At 41.6% G+C, this 19,487-nt stretch overlaps 1 protein-coding gene across 4 annotated transcripts in view; it reads right to left on the bottom strand.

The window, feature by feature from the left end:
• The window catches only part of ZFAT (zinc finger and AT-hook domain containing), a 140,117-nt gene that overhangs the window by 63,347 nt on the left and 57,283 nt on the right, over positions 1–19,487 (bottom strand). For all 4 annotated transcript variants that reach the window (XM_077809760.1, XM_077809762.1, XM_077809763.1 and 1 more), the window contains exons 5-7: positions 15,599–15,752; positions 13,254–14,713; positions 11,658–11,890 (exon numbers count right to left, since the gene is read on the bottom strand). In XM_077809760.1, the coding sequence (XP_077665886.1) occupies positions 11,658–11,890; positions 13,254–14,713; positions 15,599–15,752 (1,847 nt within the window). The remainder of the gene's footprint in view (positions 1–11,657; positions 11,891–13,253; positions 14,714–15,598; positions 15,753–19,487) is intronic.

Genomic DNA, 19,487 nt, shown 5'->3' with positions numbered 1-19,487 from the left:
GTCTGGAGCATTTAGATAGACTTCTAAAATAAGCCTAAATAAATTGAAAAACTCATCAGGAATTACTTTCAAAGAAATGTTATATTCATAACAGAAAGAAATAGTAAGGATATTAAAGTTAAGTGGAAAAACATACCCACTAATATCAGCGCACAAATGGTTGTACTCATATCTGTTTTTCCAGGTCTGAGGAACATAAGAGTCCAAAATTATCAAAACTGGTTGCCTAAAGTTAGGCACTTAAATAAGTACTCTGATTTATAAGAGGTGTTGGGCACCCGCAGCTCCCATTAAATTTAGGTATCTAAATTTAGGCCCCAAGTTTGAAAATGGCGGCCACGGCACATTTCACTCTTGTTTTGCTTTGTGTCACAAAGGGAACATTCTTCTGATGTAGTTTTTGGTAGGTAAATACTGTATTAAGTTGAGTTATATGAACTCATATAGATATTTCTGGGCCTATAAACACAGAGGTGTTTGTACAGAACATACAGAGACACATATACTTTACACAAAGAAAAGGAGTACTTGTGGCACCTTAGAGACTAACGAATTTATTTGAGCATGAGCTTTCGTGAGCTACAGCTCACTTCATCAGATGCATACCGTGGAAACTGCAGCAGACTCTATATATACACAGAGAATATGAAACAATACCTCCTCCCACCCCACTGTCCTGCTGGTAATAGCTTATCTAAAAGCCATTTCCAGCACAAATCCAGGTTTTCTCACCCCCACACAAATTCACTCTCCTGCTGGTGATAGCTGGAAATGGCTTTTAGATAAGATATTACCAGCAGGACAGTGGGGTGGGAGGAGGTATTGTTCTGGAAATGGCTTTTAGATAAGCTATTACCAGCAGGACAGTGGGGTGGGAGGAGGTATTGTTCTGGAAATGGCTTTTAGATAAGCTATTACCAGCAGGACAGTGGGGTGGGAGGAGGTATTGTTCTGGAAATGGCTTTTAGATAAGCTATTACCAGCAGGACAGTGGGGTGGGAGGAGGTATTGTTCTGGAAATGGCTTTTAGATAAGCTATTACCAGCAGGACAGTGGGGTGGGAGGAGGTATTGTTCTGGAAATGGCTTTTAGATAAGCTATTACCAGCAGGACAGTGGGGTGGGAGGAGGTATTGTTCTGGAAATGGCTTTTAGATAAGCTATTACCAGCAGGACAGTGGGGTGGGAGGAGGTATTGTTCTGGAAATGGCTTTTAGATAAGCTATTACCAGCAGGACAGTGGGGTGGGAGGAGGTATTGTTCTGGAAATGGCTTTTAGATAAGCTATTACCAGCAGGACAGTGGGGTGGGAGGAGGTATTGTTCTGGAAATGGCTTTTAGATAAGCTATTACCAGCAGGACAGTGGGGTGGGAGGAGGTATTGTTCTGGAAATGGCTTTTAGATAAGCTATTACCAGCAGGACAGTGGGGTGGGAGGAGGTATTGTTCTGGAAATGGCTTTTAGATAAGCTATTACCAGCAGGACAGTGGGGTGGGAGGAGGTATTGTTTCATATTCTCTGTGTATATATAGAGTCTGCTGCAGTTTCCACGGTATGCATCTGATGAAGTGAGCTGTAGCTCACGAAAGCTCATGCTCAAATAAATTCGTTAGTCTCTAAGGTGCCACAAGTACTCCTTTTCTTTCTGCGAATACAGACTAACACGGCTGTTACTCTGATACTTTACACAAGTTTACAAATACACACCTATATATCTGACAGAGAATCTTATTTTCAAATGACCAGTAAATACATGCAGAGCTTCAGTACCAACAAGATTATTTTTCAGGATGACTGATTTTAACATCAAAGCCTTTCAAAAAAGATGTAGTCAAAATCTATTTCCTTGGGCAGTTAGAAAGTCATCTTTACTAAGTTCTATAATATATGCTCTTCAAAAACCGTGTTCTTTGTAGTCTCACACAGAGATTGCACTTCTCAGAACACAGTGCCTTCAAAGTACGGCTTGTCAACCTCCATAATCCTATGGAGTGCATCCAGCTGAAGCTGAACCTTTCAGAGTCTTTCGTCCACAGAGTTTCACAGGGTTGCATCATCTAGTTCTGAGTCTAAGAATATTCCTGTCACTCTCCTTCTGAGAGCTTGTTACAGCACTAGTCCTTCAGAGTAACCCCATCACTCTCAGAGCCAGCCCTTAAGAATTCCTCTGTTACAAAATCAAGCATTTCAGAGCCTACCCAGGTCACAAATGCAGGGTCCCAAAGAGGGTCCCCATCACAGCTCTTGCTCTTCTGAGTGCCCTTGTCATGGATGATGACAAAGCTGTTAAAAGGACTTGGATGGAGGCTGTAATAAAGCCCCTACCATATTCACAACATCTGATTTTTTTCCCCCTTTTGTAAGAATAGAAGTAATTTATCCTATGCCTTATCAGTATACCTGCCTTTTAAATGCCTTTGAAGATTTTCTGAAGGACACAAAAAGGTGACGTGTTCTGAGAGATAGCTCTACCTTTGTTCTAGATTGGCAGCACAATCCAGCCAGCTACTTCAATTTCAAAATTACAACAGTTTCTGAGACTTAGACCAGGTCTACACTAAAAAAATAGGTCGATCCAGCTACATTGCTTAGGGGTGTGAAAAATCTACACCCCTGAATTACCTAGTTAAACTGACCTAACCCCAGTGTTGACAGCACTAGGTTGACAGAAGAATTCTATGTCTGCCTCTGTCACAGATTTCCCATATAATGCTAGGCAAGTTACTGTAACCAAAATTTTCACATCTAGCTATTAATTGTGTCCCCCTCACTTTCTGGAAGGACCCATTAACTGGATATTTACTTGTTTTTAAAGGTATGTGAGAGTGAGTGTTCCCCTTAGGCAGCGATGCCTGCAGATGTTCAATGCAATTAGAAATTGTGCTTTATTCAGAACGAGTTTTACTAAACATATTCATCTCAAGGAATTAATAAGAACTGGTATTTTTACCCTTGTAAAATAAATACTGATATTTGTAAAATACTGTATTAAACCAATTAGATATAAAGATGCATATGTCACGTGAGTACTAGTAATGGTCTTATTACAAATTCTGCACCTTGTCAATAAGAAAAATCCTATATTCCTTAGATGCTCATCAAATATTTCTTATGTAATTTAAAACCCTAGCTCATGATATTGAAATACACTTTGAACGCATGCTTGGGATACAAATATGAACAACCTTATGTAGAAAATATTGTTCAGTGTATAGTAAAGAATTCAAGTAAAAGTATGAATCTTGGCAAACTGGCATGAACAAAGAAAACTTGCTTTCTGCTAACGCTGGCACTTGAAAAAGATCGCCAGTACTGATCTACACTACTTGGGTGCACACGCACAATTGGTGTCAAATCTGAATCCTCGAGGAGGCAGATATCACTGGAACTTTCAAGAATTGTCAATATAAACCTGCACACTTGTTGCTAGCAACAACCACCATCTAACAAGGTGGATCTGAGGAGGGCACGACTGTTCTGAAGTGGGCCTCTCCTGAAGCTGTCAAATCAAGAGACTAACGTTGTACAAATGTCTGAAGTTAACTGAAGGTAGCAGCCTTGTAGGTCTCATACATGGAAACCTCTCTCTCACATGCCACAGAAGCTGCTTTAGCCCTGATGAAAGGTATTTTTCTAGTACCAACCCTCCACCTCAGGAGAAGAAATCACGTTTTACCAACAAGCAGGTCATCCTTCTAGACTCCTTATCTCAACATCCTTTTCCTCTCTGATCTCTCCTTAGCTGCAGGAACTACAAAAAAAATCAGTTACCAGGCAAGTAAAAGAAATACATTTGAAGCCTTGAGACGTTACCTGGTAGATAATGGCAGCCTGGCTAGATGCAGCAGGTGCCACCACAAGGGAATGAACAAGAGAAGTTGCTTACTTTATATAGTAACTAGAGTTCTTCAAGATGTGTGGTCCCTATCTGTATTCCACTGTGGGAGCATGTGCACTCCACGTGTTTGAGACCAGAAGACTTTTGCTAGCAGTGTCTGTTGGTTTGTGCCTGAGCCCTTCCTTCCTCTCCTCACACTCTGAACCGAAGATATCAGGGGCGGTGCAGACTGACCACCTCGCCAGTTCCTTCTCTACTGTGTATCATATGCAAGGCTCTGAAGCAGAGGGAAAGAGGGCTGGTCATGGAATACAGGTAGGTGGATAGGAACCACACATCTCGAAGAACTCCAGCTACTGTACAAGGTAAGTAACTTCTCCTTCTTCACATGATGGTCCTTATTGTATTCCTCTGTGGGTGACTGTGAAGCAGTATTAATTGCAGAGGAGGGTGCACAGACCTCTATGGTATCAATACCTGGAGGACTGATGTGGTGAAAGATGTGTCAGCTGCAGAAGCTTGCACCAGGGTGTAATGTCATGCGAAGGTATGGATAGAACCCCATTTTGCTTCTTTACAGATGTCAGTAACAGAACATCTTGAAGGGAGGCTATCGAAGAGGCCTTGGCGGATGGTTGTCTGTTAACTCATAACACAGCAGAATGAAGCCTGGAATCCACTTTGAAGGTCTCTGGGAAGAGACTGCTTCCCCTCTCATCCATTCAGCAAAGGATATAAACAGTCTAGGCAATTTCCTAAAAGATTTTGTTCTTTGCAGGTAGAATGCCAAAGCTTGAGGGACATCTAGAGCAGTGGTTCTCAAAGCTGGTCCGCCGCTTGTTGAGGGAAAGCCCCTGGCGGGCCAGAGCAGTTGGTTTACCTGCCGAATCCGCAGGTTCGGCAGATCGCGGCACCCACTGGCCGTAGTTCGCTGCTCCAGGCCAATGGGGGCTGCGGGAAGCGGTGCGGACCAAGGGATGTGCTGGCCGCCCTTCCTGCAGGCCCCATTGACTTAGAGCGGTGAACCGCGGCCAGTGGGAGCCGCGATCGGCCGAACCTGCGGATGCGGCAGGTAAACAAACTGCTCTGGCCCGCCAGGGGCTTTCCCTGAACAAACAGCGGACTGGCTTTGAGAATCACTGATCTAGAGAATGAAGTCTCCTATTCTCACTGGTGCAGTTTTGGGAAGAACACAGGTAAGTGAATTGTTTGATTTAGATGGAAATCTGAGATTTCTTTAAAAAGAAAAGGAGTACTTGTGGCACCTTAGAGACTAACACATTTATTTGAGGATAAGCTTTTGTGAGCTACAGCTCACTTCATCGGACGCATGCAGTGGAAAATACAGTGGGGAGATTTTATATACACAGAGAAAATGAAACAATGGGTGTTACCATACACACTGTAACAAGAGTGATCAGGTAAGGTGAGCTATTACACGCAGGAGAGTGGAAGGGGTGGGGGGAGGAAACCTTTTGTAGTGATAATCAAGGTGGGCCATTTCCAGCAGTTGACAAGAACATGTGAGGAACAGCAGGGGGGGAAATAAACATGGGGAAATAGTTTTACTTTGTGTAATGACACATCCACTCCCAGTCTGTATTCAAGCTTAAGTTAATTGTATCCAGTTGCAAATTAATTCCAATTCAGCCGTCTCTCGTTTGAGTCTATTTTTGAAGTTTTTTTGTTGAAGAATTGCCACTTTTAGGTCTGAAATTGAGTGACCAAGGAGGTTGAAGTGTTCTTCCACACAAAGATGGACTACAAGCCGTTAGGAACAGTATTTTTAATAATGTCACAGCAAACCTGGTGGCTGAAGTTTGTGACTTTGTCCTCACCCATAACTATTTCACATTTGGGGACAATGTATACCTTCAAATCAGCGGCACTGCTATGGGTACCCGCATGGCCCCACAGTATGCCAACATCTTTACGGCTGACTTAGAACAATGCTTCCTCAGCTCTCGTCCCCTAATGCCCCTACTCTACTTGTGCTACATTGATGACATCTTCATCATCTGGACCCATGAAAAAGAAGCTCTCGAGGAATTCCACCAGGATTTCAACAATTTCCATCCCACCATCAAACTCAGCCTGGACCAGTCCACACAAGACATCCGCTTCCTGGACACTACGGTGCTAATAAACGATGGTCACATAAACACCACCCTATACCGGAAACCTACTGACCACTGTACTTACCTACATGCCTCCAGCTTTCATCCAGACCACACCACACGATCCATCGTCTACAGCCAAGCTCTACGATACAACCGCATTTGCTCCAGTTCCTCAGAGAGAAACACCTACAAGATCTCTATCAAGCGTTCTTACAACTACAATACCCACCTGCTGAAGTGAAGAAACAGATTGACAGAGCCAGAAGAGTACCCAGAAGTCACCTACTACAGGACAGGCCTAACAAAGAAAATTACAGAACGCCACTAGCCGTCACCTTCAGCCCCCAACTAAAACCCCTCCAACGCATTATTAAGGATCTCCAACCTATCCTGAAGGATGACCCAACACTCTCACAAATCTTGGGAGACAGGCCATCCTTGCCTACAGACAGCCCCCCAATCTGAAACAAATACTCACCAGCAACCACATACCACACAACAGAACCACTAACCCAGGAACCTATCCTTGCAACAAAGCCCGTTGCCAACTGTGCCCACATATCTATTCAGGGGACACCATCACAGGGCCTAATAACATCAGCCACACTATCAGAGGCTCGTTCACCTGCACATCCACCAATGTGATCTATGCCATCATGTGCCAGCAATGCCCCTCTGCCATGTACATTGGTCAAACTGGACAGTCTCTACGTAAAAGAATAAATGGACACAAATCAGATGTCAAGAATTATAACATTCATAAACCAGTCGGAGAACACTTCAATCTCTCTGGTCACGCGATTACAGACATGAAAGTTGCGATATTACAACAAAAAAACTTCAAATCCAGACTCCAGCGAGAGACTGCTGAATTGGAATTCATTTGCAAATTGGATACAATTAACTTAGGCTTGAATAGAGACTGGGAGTGGCTAAGTCATTATGCAAGGTAACCTATTTCCCCTTGTTTTTTCCTAACCCCCCTCCCTCAGACGTTCTTGTTAAACCCTGGATTTGTGCTGGAAATGGCCCAGTTTGATTATCAGACACATTGTAAGGAGAGTGATCACTTTAGATAAGCTATTACCAGCAGGAGAGTGGGGTGGGGGAGGTATTTTTTCATGCTTTGTGTTTATTAAAAGATTTTCTACACTTTCCACAGTATGCATCTGATGAAGTGAGCTGTAGCTCACGAAAGCTTATGCTCAAGTAAATTGGTTAGTCTCTAAGGTGCCACAAGTACTCCTTTTCTTTTTGCGAATACAGACTAACACTGCTGTTACTCTGAATCCTAATAAGCAGGCATCCATGATTAAGGTCTTCTCGGCTGGGGTGGGGAATGAAGGGAACCACACACACACACACTTGCTCCCCCACCAAGTCAGAGAAGCTCAAACTCTGGGGGGAAGCAAGACTAGTTTGTCCACACTGTCTGCTCAGCAAGTAAACCACCTGAAGCCAAGCCGGCAGGCAATGAAGGTGAAGTTTCACAAAGGATGTCACATATCTACAGGAAGAGATGTAACCTAGAAGGATGAGACATGAATGGACTGATATCTGTGGGCTCAGTTGGAGCTAAGTGACACATTCCTTTATGGATTGGAACCTGTCCTGAGGAAAAAAATGCATGTTGTCCCAATAAACTCTGTGGGAGCTAAAATGGACTTTTTTGTATTTAGAGAGACAAGGTGGATGAGGTAATATATTTTATTAGACTAACTTCTGTTGGTGGACTGGAAGGGACAAGCTTTCGAGCTTCACAGAGTTCTTCCTCCAGTCTGTAGAAGGTAACCAGTGTGTCACAGCTAAATACAAGGCAGGACTGATTGTTAAGTACAAGGAATTAACACATGTTGTAGGGGACCACTTAAAATGAAATGGGCAATTAACACCTTTACAGTCGTAGGACAAAGGAGGGTTAGCAGCAGCAGGGTGTTTTAAAATTGTTGTAATGAGCCATAAAACCAATCTCTCTGTTCAGAGCTTGGTTTTGGTGTCTAGCCGAGTTATGAAGTTTAATTCACAGGCACATCTGGATAGATTACAACTTGGGAGCCCTCAAAGGTCGTGTCAGAAGTTTCTTATGTGGAGGTGAGGGCTAGAAGGAGGAAGAGGGGGAATGTTAGGTTTGCTACATTGTACACTAGGCTGTTTTCTTGGTGGTTCATATCCCCTTTGGTTAAAATGTTTGAGGTGTTGGTCTCCATCTATAGGGCTGAGGCCTGTGGTACTTACTTTTTGGTGCTGAAGTGGAGACTCCCAGTGGACCAAGGGTTGCCCTTGAGTCTTTCAGTGAATCTAATGAGTTATGTGTCTTTTCACAGAACAGGTTGTCTCCCTCACAGGATTAATCTTCAACTGTAACTTGTACCTTCCCAGGGAACCCAGAGGATAGGAGCCATAAAGCCCTCCATATGACTATAGCTGTCACCATCGAGCAGAAGGCCATATCCACCACATCGACTGAGGCCTGCCGAGTGAGATATCACTGCAGTCATTGAAGAAGTTCTGTCACAAACTAAGGATGGTAGAAAGGAAGTGGAGAGGAAGCCAATCCATCCTGTCCCTTATACCTTCGATTTGGAGCACAAAGAGGAAAAGGGCCCAGGCATGGAACAATGGATGCTGCTGTTAGGATATAAATATTCAGGCCTGTCTGTAAAGACCTATACTCTAAGAATTTAGGCGTATTCTTATCACTTGGGTAGTTATAGAAGTATACAAGAAAGAATCAAAATCACTGTCTGCCGGTGTAAGGGCCTTCTCTTACTGTGACAGTCTGAGGCCCTGTGCTTAGGCTGAGGCCTTTGGCTAAGCAGCAGAGGCAGCCATAAGCTGGGAAGCGAACGATCACAGCCTCACATCCCAAACTAGTCACATGGAAATAAGGTGCTATTGGACTGTTAGGAATACAATCCTGTCCTGATAATGCCTATCGCCTCCAGAGAAAGGGAAGTGCCTAGAAGATGTAAAAGGAAACTTAGTTTGATAGCATCCTGTCTGGCAAGAACTCACTTATCAATAGCTGGGATGTGAAATCCTCATTTCTGCATTTGTTCTATCACTGTAGTCCCCATTTCCCCATTGTTTGTCTGTATACTCTCTGTCTGGTTCTGTGATTGTTTCTGTGTGCTGTATAATTAATTTTGCTGGCTGTAAACTAATTAAGGCGGTGGGAAATAATTGGTTACATAATCATGTTACAATACGTTAGGATTGGTTAGTTAAATTTCAGTAAAATGATTGGTTAAGGTATAGCTAAGCAGAATTCAAGTTTTACTATATAGTCTGCAGTCCATCAGGAAGTGGGTGGGTGGGGAAATGGGGTTGGGGAAATTGGAATCATGTTTGGCTAAGGGCAGGAATGGGAACAGGGACACAGGTGTAAGGCTCTGTGGGGTCAGAGCTGGGAAGGGGGACACTAAGGAAGGAAACTGGAATCATGCTTGCTGGAAGTTGACCCAATAAACATTGAATTGTTTGCACCTTTGGACTTCGGGTATGGTTGCTCTCTGGTCATGCGAGGAGGACCAGGGAAGTAAGTGGGTGAAGGAATAAGCCCCTAACAGCTGCCTGTAAAAATCTTCTCATCTCATTAGCAGAGCGCATGCACACCATCAGGGGAATACACCGAGGGACCAACACTTGAAGAACCATCTTATAGGGTGTCATATAAGAACAGAGGTTAGACAGATAAGATACTTCTTGCTGACCTCTGCCTCTGTTCCCAAAACGTATCTAATCAGCTTCAGAAGATTCATAGAAAAAGCTAGCTGCCCTTCCTCTGCTACTCTAAAATATCAAGTAAGTAAAGGGACGTCTCACGTACTTTTGAATAACTCTGTACTTGGAGCTTCTTCCATTCTGGTGGTCAAGTTTAAAGCTTCTGAAATCCTTCAGGAAAAGGATATGAAGCACCCATAGCCTCATCAGAGGAGGAAGAAGCAGCCAACTGATTCAAAGAATCCTCTTCAACTTAATCCTTATCTTTTTATTTTCCCTAGGACAGATGTGAAGTACCGGAGATTCAAGTCTCCCGGAAACAGAAGGAGGTTAACAGACTGATTCAGTTGGGGAGGGGAAAAAAAAAAAAACTACTCAAGGTCCCTCTGGGGAATTTTTCATTGAAACAGCAAATTCAATTATGTGTTAGTTACACAGGCGAGCAAGACTATACTCCATATAAGAGACCCATCATAGAACATCAGGAAGAATATGAAGCCAAAGGAGGAATAACCACATGACCTGCAGGACAAAGGCACTTTCTGAATGCCTCAGCCTTTTAAAAAGAAGCTGCAAGCAAAAAGTATACTGTATAGGAGATTTGAAGGCCTAAGGACTCCCTGGAATGGGCCTATAATTCCATCCCATTGGCAACATGGCAAAGCTCTCAGGCTTTAAGCCTCAGAACCAAAGTAGCTTCTAAATGCCTGATATCAAATGGAGACATGATCAGGAATGGATCCTGACTACAGTCTAAAAAAGATAAAACTGGAGAGAAGACAATGCTAGATTAAGCTCTCTTTGGCTACTCAGCAGCACTGGAGCTGTAAACCCAACCAACTCTGAGGAAGGTGATAAGGTAACCAAAAGGGAATCAGATAATATAAAAGTATCCCCTGACAAGAAAGAATCTCTAAGTGCCAATTCCCTTGACAATGAAATTCCCTCCTATACCAATCTACACCTCATGCAAGCTTCATCGCTAATTTCTTATGGGGCTATAGGTGAAGGTGAGGGGAACAGTCACATCTCCGCTTCCTTCTTCTTTGATGCAGAGGAGGAAGTAGTCTGTGTCAAACTCAATTCTTGGAATCTGAAGACTTTTTGGAGCCAGACTTCAACCTTCACACAAATGACATTCCAGGCTCTGAAACGCCAGGTCCTTATGAAGCAGGTGCCTGAAATGCCTTTGCAAGCAAGAGAACTCTAAGCTTCAACACCCACTTCTCACAAATATGGGAACTTCTCATGGGATCCACCATGCTCAATGGCATATTCATACCCAATGAAGCCAAAGAATAGGGCTGACAAGCCTGCACTGAATTGGACATAGATGTGCCGTAAGTGATAAGAACTATGTAAATCAATAAGATATAGATCCTGGAAACTTCACAATTGTGTGGTGTCTTTCTAAATGCTAATAACAATAAAAATACACTATGGGACCATTAGGATTACAATCCCTTTTACAGTTTCATGTCTGATGTTTGGCACCACAAGGGAGTTGCATTCTGCCCTAATAACTACGGCTTACTAGAAGGTTCCATCTCAACAAACCGGGTACCTGTAGAATCCAAGAGTGGGTATCTACACTGAATCTTCAAAGGGAACAAGAAACTAACATTTTAAAAAGTTTTCTAAAGTTACTAAAAATTTCAAAAAGAAACTCCATGACCACAACTGAAGGAACCCAAACTTGGAGGTAGCATATTCCAGAAGACTGACTGCTGACTGCCAAACCAGTCTCAATGGCATTACCCTGAATTATATCAGTATTTATTTAATACATACATCATTTCTCAAGCATAAATAATATTTTACAAATGTGGGTCCAGATACAGGTATCGTATTATTATTATAGCCAATTGCACTTGAAATAAACTATCCACATCATGTAATATTGTCACTTGATTTTGAAAATTATGGTGATGACATAGAACTTAGATTAAAAAAAATACTATTTCATTTGTACTTACCAGCTCGGTGTGAACTTTAAGATGTGCCTGGAGCTTGTATTTATCTGGAGTGGAGTAGTCACAGTCTTTGGTGGGACATTTCAGCAAAATGTTACTGTGCTTCTGAATGACATGACGCTTAAGGCAGTTTTTGGTGATGGAGGAATAATTGCACTGGGAACAGTAATACAAATGCTCTCGAGTGTGAGTACGAACATGCATGTCATAATGCACCTGGTACCAAAACAACTTGCCTAAAAATAAGATTAAACAATCAAACATGAAAACAAGTCTTTTTTCTGAAGAATTTTTTTAAATTGATATTATAAAGAATTCAAATACATATTTAATTTCAATTCAAACCACAACATCTGAATCCTTTCCTTCTGTGTTTAATGAAAGGTTAGCTGTCAAAATTATCTTAACACACCTCACTGATGCAAATATATTTAGAAACAACAATTGTGGCACCTCCTTAATTGACATGTACTAAAGAAAGAGATCTTAACAAGGGACCCCTTCATGGAGGATATCATAACAAATGTATTCCTAATGAGGAAGTTCTTTAAAAGGTGTGCCCCTAATTAAAACATGAAAATGCAGGAATTTGTAGTAAATATGGTTTAGCTGAACCAACCATAAGTCAGGAGGCCTTGTTGACACTTGCCCCTCTGTTCCAAACTGTTCTAAAATAAGGACTCCAGGAAAAAAAGTGATTAGAAAATCTTTGAACATGCCTGTACAAATATGCTGACTTTAAAGAATAACTCTACATTTAATTACTGAATGTCTTCAAACTTGAATTCCTTTCCCTTCTCAGCGATGAACACTATAACAAGACAAGTTCAGAGTTTCTTACTTTCTCCATTTTTGAATTATGCAAGCACAAAACTTTCCATCAGAACATCGGTGACAAGTGTATGCTACTCCCCACTTTTGTAACTTCCACCAAAACAACAATAACTTTGGTCTCAAACTAAGTATTGAAAATTTCCACCCCAAAGGAATTTGTTTGAGAAAGTTATGACAAAGGGAAACCACATCAGTAATTTAACATTACATTATTTGCTATCAGAAGTCGTCATCAGACATGTCTGGTGTATATATACACATCTCTACATACTGCAGAAACATGAAAGGCTGAATTCTCCACTATGGTCCATACAGAGCTTGAGCACTATGGAGAGCATGGGCTGATGGTGAGCTGATTGCAACTCCTTGGTTCTGCTCTGCCTGGCCCCGGCAAAAGTTAAAGCAGCAAGGGGCACGGGAAAGGAAGAGAAAACAGCAGCTTTAACTTACGTTGCAAGCATACCATCCCAGACAGATGTTACCCCAGCAGAGAATCAGGCATATCAGAACCTCACTTTGCCAGGCCTTCTCCATTTTCCAACGTTTCCTTGGTAGATTTAAAGTTCATTTTGCACTGTTTATGCAGCACAAAATATTTTCAGAAGACCAGAACCCAGCCCAGAACCTTTGTACTTAAGTCAGAAATTACTATTGCTACAAATGAAGAGATGGACAAATGCACCAAACTATAAACCAGAATGCAATGAAAAAAGTATGGCTATGTGACTTATTTGAACTAACTCACAGTATTCCACTGCTCCTTACCACAGTATTCACATTCCAAGTCTCCATACACCTTCCTGATCTTCTCACACAAGTCTGTGTTCATTTGTCTCTTTTGTAAACTGTCCAATATCTGCATAAAGGCAACAGCTCCACTTCGATTATCAGAAGTCATATTATGAGAGTCCAGCTGTGGACTGATGACTGAATCTGATGCTGTAGCAGGGTTTGTGGACTCATCTGTGTTTTGATTTGGTGACTTGCTAGTTTCTAATTCATTAAGACAAAAGGGTTGAACTTTCTCTTTGGAAGCTGAAAGGTTCTCAATGTCTATATTTTTCTGACTTATATTAGAGCTTTTGCCTCCAGACAACAGCGGAATTTCCTCACCCTGCATATTCACTGAACTATCATGACTGACTTTCTGCACATTTTCATGAGAAGCCTTTAGCTCATTGGAAGCACAGGTATCATTTTTCAATAAGAAACAATCTGAAGCCAGGTCTGATTGAGGGTCTGGTGCTGCTAGGTCTGTTGATGTTTGATGTGGTGTTTCTGGTACATTCTCCACCGGCAAGTTTTCAAATTCTAAAGAAGGGGCAGTCTCAATCTTCAGAAGACTACCAGGCAGATCATTATGGCTTCCATCTATGGTATTTGATTCACCTTTACAAGTAGATTGCTTTGGTACGCTAAGAGCATTAGCACTTAGGGGAGTGAACTCATCTGCACTCTGTGATAACTGTTCTCCAAGTGCTTCCTGCTGGATATCACCTCCTGGTTCCAGAAGGCAGAAACTTTGATTGATAGAACTGTTAAAAACAGAAGTTTCTTGTAAATGTCCATGCAGTTCTTTGATATGTGCACGAAGCCTTACAGAACTGACAAATTTCTTCGAACACACAGAACAAACATACACAAATGGATGTTTTCGGACATGAAGTTCGAGTGCTTGATACTTTGTGGCTCCATGGCCGCAAAGTTCACAAGCAAAGGGCCTTTCATCACCGTGGACTAGCATGTGTCGGTCTCGATCCAGTTCATTTTTGAATTTACGTTCGCAAATATGGCAGTCATAGAGCAGTTGTCTCTTGCCTTCTCGGGTCATCAAGCGGAGCTCATCAAATACATCTTTCACTTTTTTGTCTTGCAAGTCATGTGTTTCCTTGATATGTTTAATTAGATTTTTGACATCTGAGTATTTCTTTTTGCAGAAGCGGCAATGCTGCTTAATTTTCTTGTGGACTCTCTCAATATGGACTTTGAGATGGCCTTTGCTGAGACAGGTGAATGCACAGTAATCACAACTAAACTTCTCTCCTGTGTGTTTCCGCATGTGGACATTGAGGTTGGCTTTTATAGCACTGGCATAGCTGCAGTATGAACATTTGTAAGGCTTTTCGTTTGTGTGAATCCTCAAATGAGCCTGAAGAGAGTGTTTAAATTTGAACACCTTGTTGCAGTATTCACATGTAAAAATTTTTAGCTGAGTAGGACCTAACCTAGAAAGAAGCCAAACAACCAGAATATAGTTATCTTTAGAATTCTGATATATAGTTGCAAAATATGCCAAAGCAGCCTTGTTGTGTATTATGGACTAAGGGCATATAAAAATCTTCATTTTATGGATGGGGGAGAAGCTAATTTTTTAATTAGTGGATATGCCTCTCACACTCCACCTGCTCTCCCCTCTCCCCCTCCCCCACACGACTCAGACAAACTAACTGTCATACGTTGCACATCTAATTTTTTTTTAAACCCTTGTATCTACTTTTTTTTAAATTCAGGACTAACCCATTCTAAAGTTTACATTTCCAACCTTATTGTGCTGAACTATTGCTATTAGACAAATTAAGGGGGAAAATGCTGTAAACATATTTGCAGAAACTCAGTTAAATTTTACAGTCTCAGCACTTGTGGAAATATGACATTCGGGAGACTCAGTTTTGGTAGCAGTAATAGTTAACTTCATTGAACTTGTAGCTATTCAATTTATAACAACAAGATTGGTTCTCTTGAGAGAAAGCTAACATCTGCCTCACAAAGTTGCTGAAGGATAAGATATTAAACCATTCAAGGATAATGAAAGAAAGGGGTAAATTCCAATAGACAAAGGTGCTATTTTAGGTTATGATGATTGTTTACCTATTTTTATCTTCTTATACTGTTGTAACTCTTAATATTTGACAGACTGGTTAGTCTCTAAGGTGCCACAAGTACTCCTTTTCTTTTTTCTAATGGTCTAGCTACTCTGCCTCACCTGATGTATAATCTATTTCTGCCTGCTGAAATAAGGGAAACAAATGGAGGAATTTCCATTTACATGATGCTGGATAAGGAAACATTTCACTCCCAAGTTTAACATGAACCCAAGTACTTTAAAATACCTGCTTGATTTCATTGGCTGCTCATATGGAGTTTGTTGAATGGCATATTCTTGATACCCTCTTCGTTGAGCTGTGTCTGGTACTGCTGTCTCAGGATTTGTTGCTGATTCAGTTTCTGGGGGAGCAGCCTCAACTGGAACAATTTTTGTAGCTCCTAAAATTAAAATAAAACATAAAATAAAACATAATAATGCTTATGAAAATAGTGATATTAAAATGCAGTTGCCCTGTGACTATTATGCTATTCTACTTTGGTTTGTTCTACTTATTTGCATGTAATAGTAGAAAGACTTACAGTAAAACATTGCAGATCTTTGTAGGTGGGCACAGTGATGCCAGTTAAGGTTGCCTGACACTTCCATTATAAGATCCTGTTTTCAATTGCTTAGATCTTTGCTAGACTTTAACCATTTGAACTGAAATTTTACATGACAGGGTATCTGCCTCAGGTTGAAGTTTTTGGGAGAATTTCAGCCAAAATGATTCAGCCATTTCCAAGAACGAGGCTAGAGAAAAAACAACTTTTACCAGTATTAAAAAACAAAAATAAAAAACAAACATACATCTTTTTAAAGAAAAAAACCAGCTCTAGACCCCTCCTGCTTTTAACGCAATTAAAATGTGGGGCTGAAGGAGGAAAAGTGGGGTTTTTTTTGTTTTTTTGTTTTTGTCAGGGATGTACCTTTGGGCAAAAATCAGCCCAAATTTGGCCAAGTTGTAAACCTTTTTAAAGATCATATTTTGCACATGCTCAGTGGAGACTGAGTTTAGCAGCTGAGACCTCTGAATATCCCATACTTGCTGAGCATGCTCCAGCCTCTTACAGATCCAATAGCTGATCAGATTGCATATACCCCACCCCCACAGTGCAACTGAGAATGCTCCAGCTCAATGCTACAGAAGCAAAGCTGGACTTTCCCTGTAATAACTTCTCAAATGGGGTAGGGTTGGGCACTGAAACTAGGAGCAGGGAGCCTGTGTCTCCAGTGCTCTGGTGCCAGCAGAGGGATAACAGTCAGCAAGGAGGAGGGGAAATAAAAATAATATTAAAAATAAATAAAATGCAGAGGGGACAAAAGCTGGACCAGGAATGAGGGAAAGAATAGAAAGAGGAGCCTCGGACTGGCTGCGCAAGTTGACCAGGATTGGAAGCTGGAGCGGGAAACGATCACATTCTGTTTTAACTCATTCAGTGCACTGGATGGACCTGCTCTGTGAATGAATCAGGATTGCACAGTAAAGGAGGCTGTTGTCTGTATGCAACACATTTATTGCAGAAGTTGGAAGCTGTGCAGTGAATGAGGTGGGGGATTGCATGAAGAAAATCTCTTTGCTTCAGCTCCCCATCTGTAAATTGGGACAATACCACCTCCTCACTTCACAGGGGCATTGGGAAGACAAAAAAAGTGTTTGTGAAGAACTCAGAAACAATAGTGATGAGCACCACAGAAAAGCCCATGAGCAATCTAATAATTCTGTCTTTAGTGGGTTTGAATAGTGGGCAGTAAATAAAGCATGGAGACATACAATGTACAATAAGGAGAAAACAAATATTGAATAGTTGCTTATTCGGTGAGTCCTGTCCATTCCATGCACTGAATAAGGTAGTGGTCCTATGAAAAAAAGTAGCATATGATCATGTAATTAAAGACTGTATCATAATGCATATGCAAAAGAGGGACAAATTAAGGTTACCTGTGCAACCTTAAGTCTGACATTTCCTAACTTTTGAGTGCTTGACTTTGCAAACTTAATATCCTTTTAACATATATTTTGTGTGTGTGTGTGTGTGTATAACCTTAGACCTAAAACAGCTTAGCTGAAATAAGTTACTTCAAGCACAGTTGGCTGCATTAAGTCTCAAAGTTTTTTTGTTTGTTTATGTCAGCATTTGATCACATTTCGGTTTACAGCATTAGAAACTAAGAAAGATCTAACTGGGAAAGACGACAGAAGCTTGTTTCTTTTTGTGGCAAAAGAAAGAACACAGATGAAATGAAATGTGAATATACTTTGGAAATAATAGAATAGAGCATAGAGAACAAAATTAAAAGGTAAAGTCACACAGGACAGTTTAGATAAAGTAAGAACGATTTTTTTTGTAAACCTAGACTCCCACTATGTTATATGAGAGAGAGAGAGAGAGAGAGAGAAACAAAATGATGCATATGAACTATTCCTTTCATCATGAAGGAACAAAATTAAGGTAATTATCTTCCCACCGATCAATTTAAAGAAATTATCCTTTACAAAAAATAAGCACTACTTAAAAAAAAAAAAAAAGGGGGGGGGGACGACGGACTTAGTTGAAAAATAAACTAAAAAGCCCAAGATTAAACCTTAGATACTCTATGACTGAAGGAAAGCTAGTCTGTAGGGAAATAACTAGGGCTGGTCAAAAATTTTCCATCAAAAAATGTTTTTTAATGGAGGGAGGGTTTGGGTTTTTTTGTTTGGTTTTGGATTTTTTGCAGTGTTTGCTTTCCACAGGAAAATTTTGACTTTTAACTGAAAAAACAAACTTCCAAAAATATAAATTTTGATTTCAAATACCACCACAGCAATTCCTAGGAGTATGAAATCAGGATCCTTATGCCCATACTTAGAGCCCTGCGCGGATAAAGAATTTGGATGAGGATATCTGCAGATATAAAGTAGTGTGGCAAATTGCCGGCACTACTATGATGGGTCTCGCGCTTTCTCTTCTTGGGTGGGGGTTCAGGGCACCGTTTCTTGGCCTGAACTGGGGTATTAACTGCCCCACTAGTGTCCTAGAGGAGGGGAGTGGAGATGGAGGGACCTGGGCCCGCCCTCTACTCCGGGTCCCAGCCCAGGGGCCCTAGGGATAGCAGTAAACCACTACAACTAGCGGTTCCTTCTCCTGGGCTACTTCCCTCTCCTGCCCTTCAGATTGTGGGGCTTCCTGCCCTCTCCCTCTGCACAAACTAGGTGTCCCTTTACCTAGGGTCTTGGTCTTCTTAGCCCACCACAGCACTTCTCCAAACTCTCCTCTGCTTCCCTCCAAACTGCTCTCTGTTCCAGCACCAATCCACTCTGCTTCAACTCCTCTTCTCTGATAGAAGCAGGGGGGTTTTATCATGTGACTGGCTTCAGGTGCTTTAATTAATTTATAGCAAACTTTCTTCCCTCTACAGGGAATAAGGCTCCCTTCTAACACTCTCCTGCTGCCCTCTGGCCATGCTGTATCACAGTAGATATCCGCAGATTTGCAGGCTCTACCCATAGTCTCTTCTATGGGCCAGGTTTCCCAGCAAGACTACATGTTCCATGATGTATTGTGGCCAGGAACTCCTATGATGCACTGAGGTTGCTCACGAAGAGGTGAGATGGTAGTGCATCATGAGAGAAGTAGTTTAGCCAGGGAGCCCAGAAAATAAAAAAAATTTCTGATCAGCTCTACAACTAATACCTGCAATGCACACCACATTTACAGAATAGTACACTCAAAGGCCCTGATCAGAATAGGGGCCCCATTGTGCCAGATAGTGTATGTTCCCAGTAGACACAGTCCTTGGACAAGTTAGTAGGCTATCTGTATCTCGGACTCCCTCTTAATCTCAAGTGCAACCCACTCAGGTCTCAGGCCTGGGAGGAATTATATGATTCTCCCACTCTCAGACCTGGGTTTGAGCTGACATCCCCTGGTACTAACCATGATTATCTCAGCAGGTCTGACTTGAACTCAGACCCTGCAGTTCTGTTGCCTGGGAAGCAGTGACCAATGGTTAATACAGTGGCTAAATAGCCTTCTTAAAGCAAAGTACTACTTATTTAGAACCAAAGAGAAAACATATCTTACTATCCCCAACTGTGACAACTTGGGGAATCAATCTATATGTAACCAACCTATGAATTTGAGTTGATTTTC

This window comes from Eretmochelys imbricata, chromosome 2, assembly GCF_965152235.1.
Source record: "Eretmochelys imbricata isolate rEreImb1 chromosome 2, rEreImb1.hap1, whole genome shotgun sequence".
NCBI lineage: Eukaryota > Metazoa > Chordata > Testudines > Cheloniidae > Eretmochelys > Eretmochelys imbricata.
This window is presented reverse-complemented; position numbering and strand designations above follow the sequence as displayed.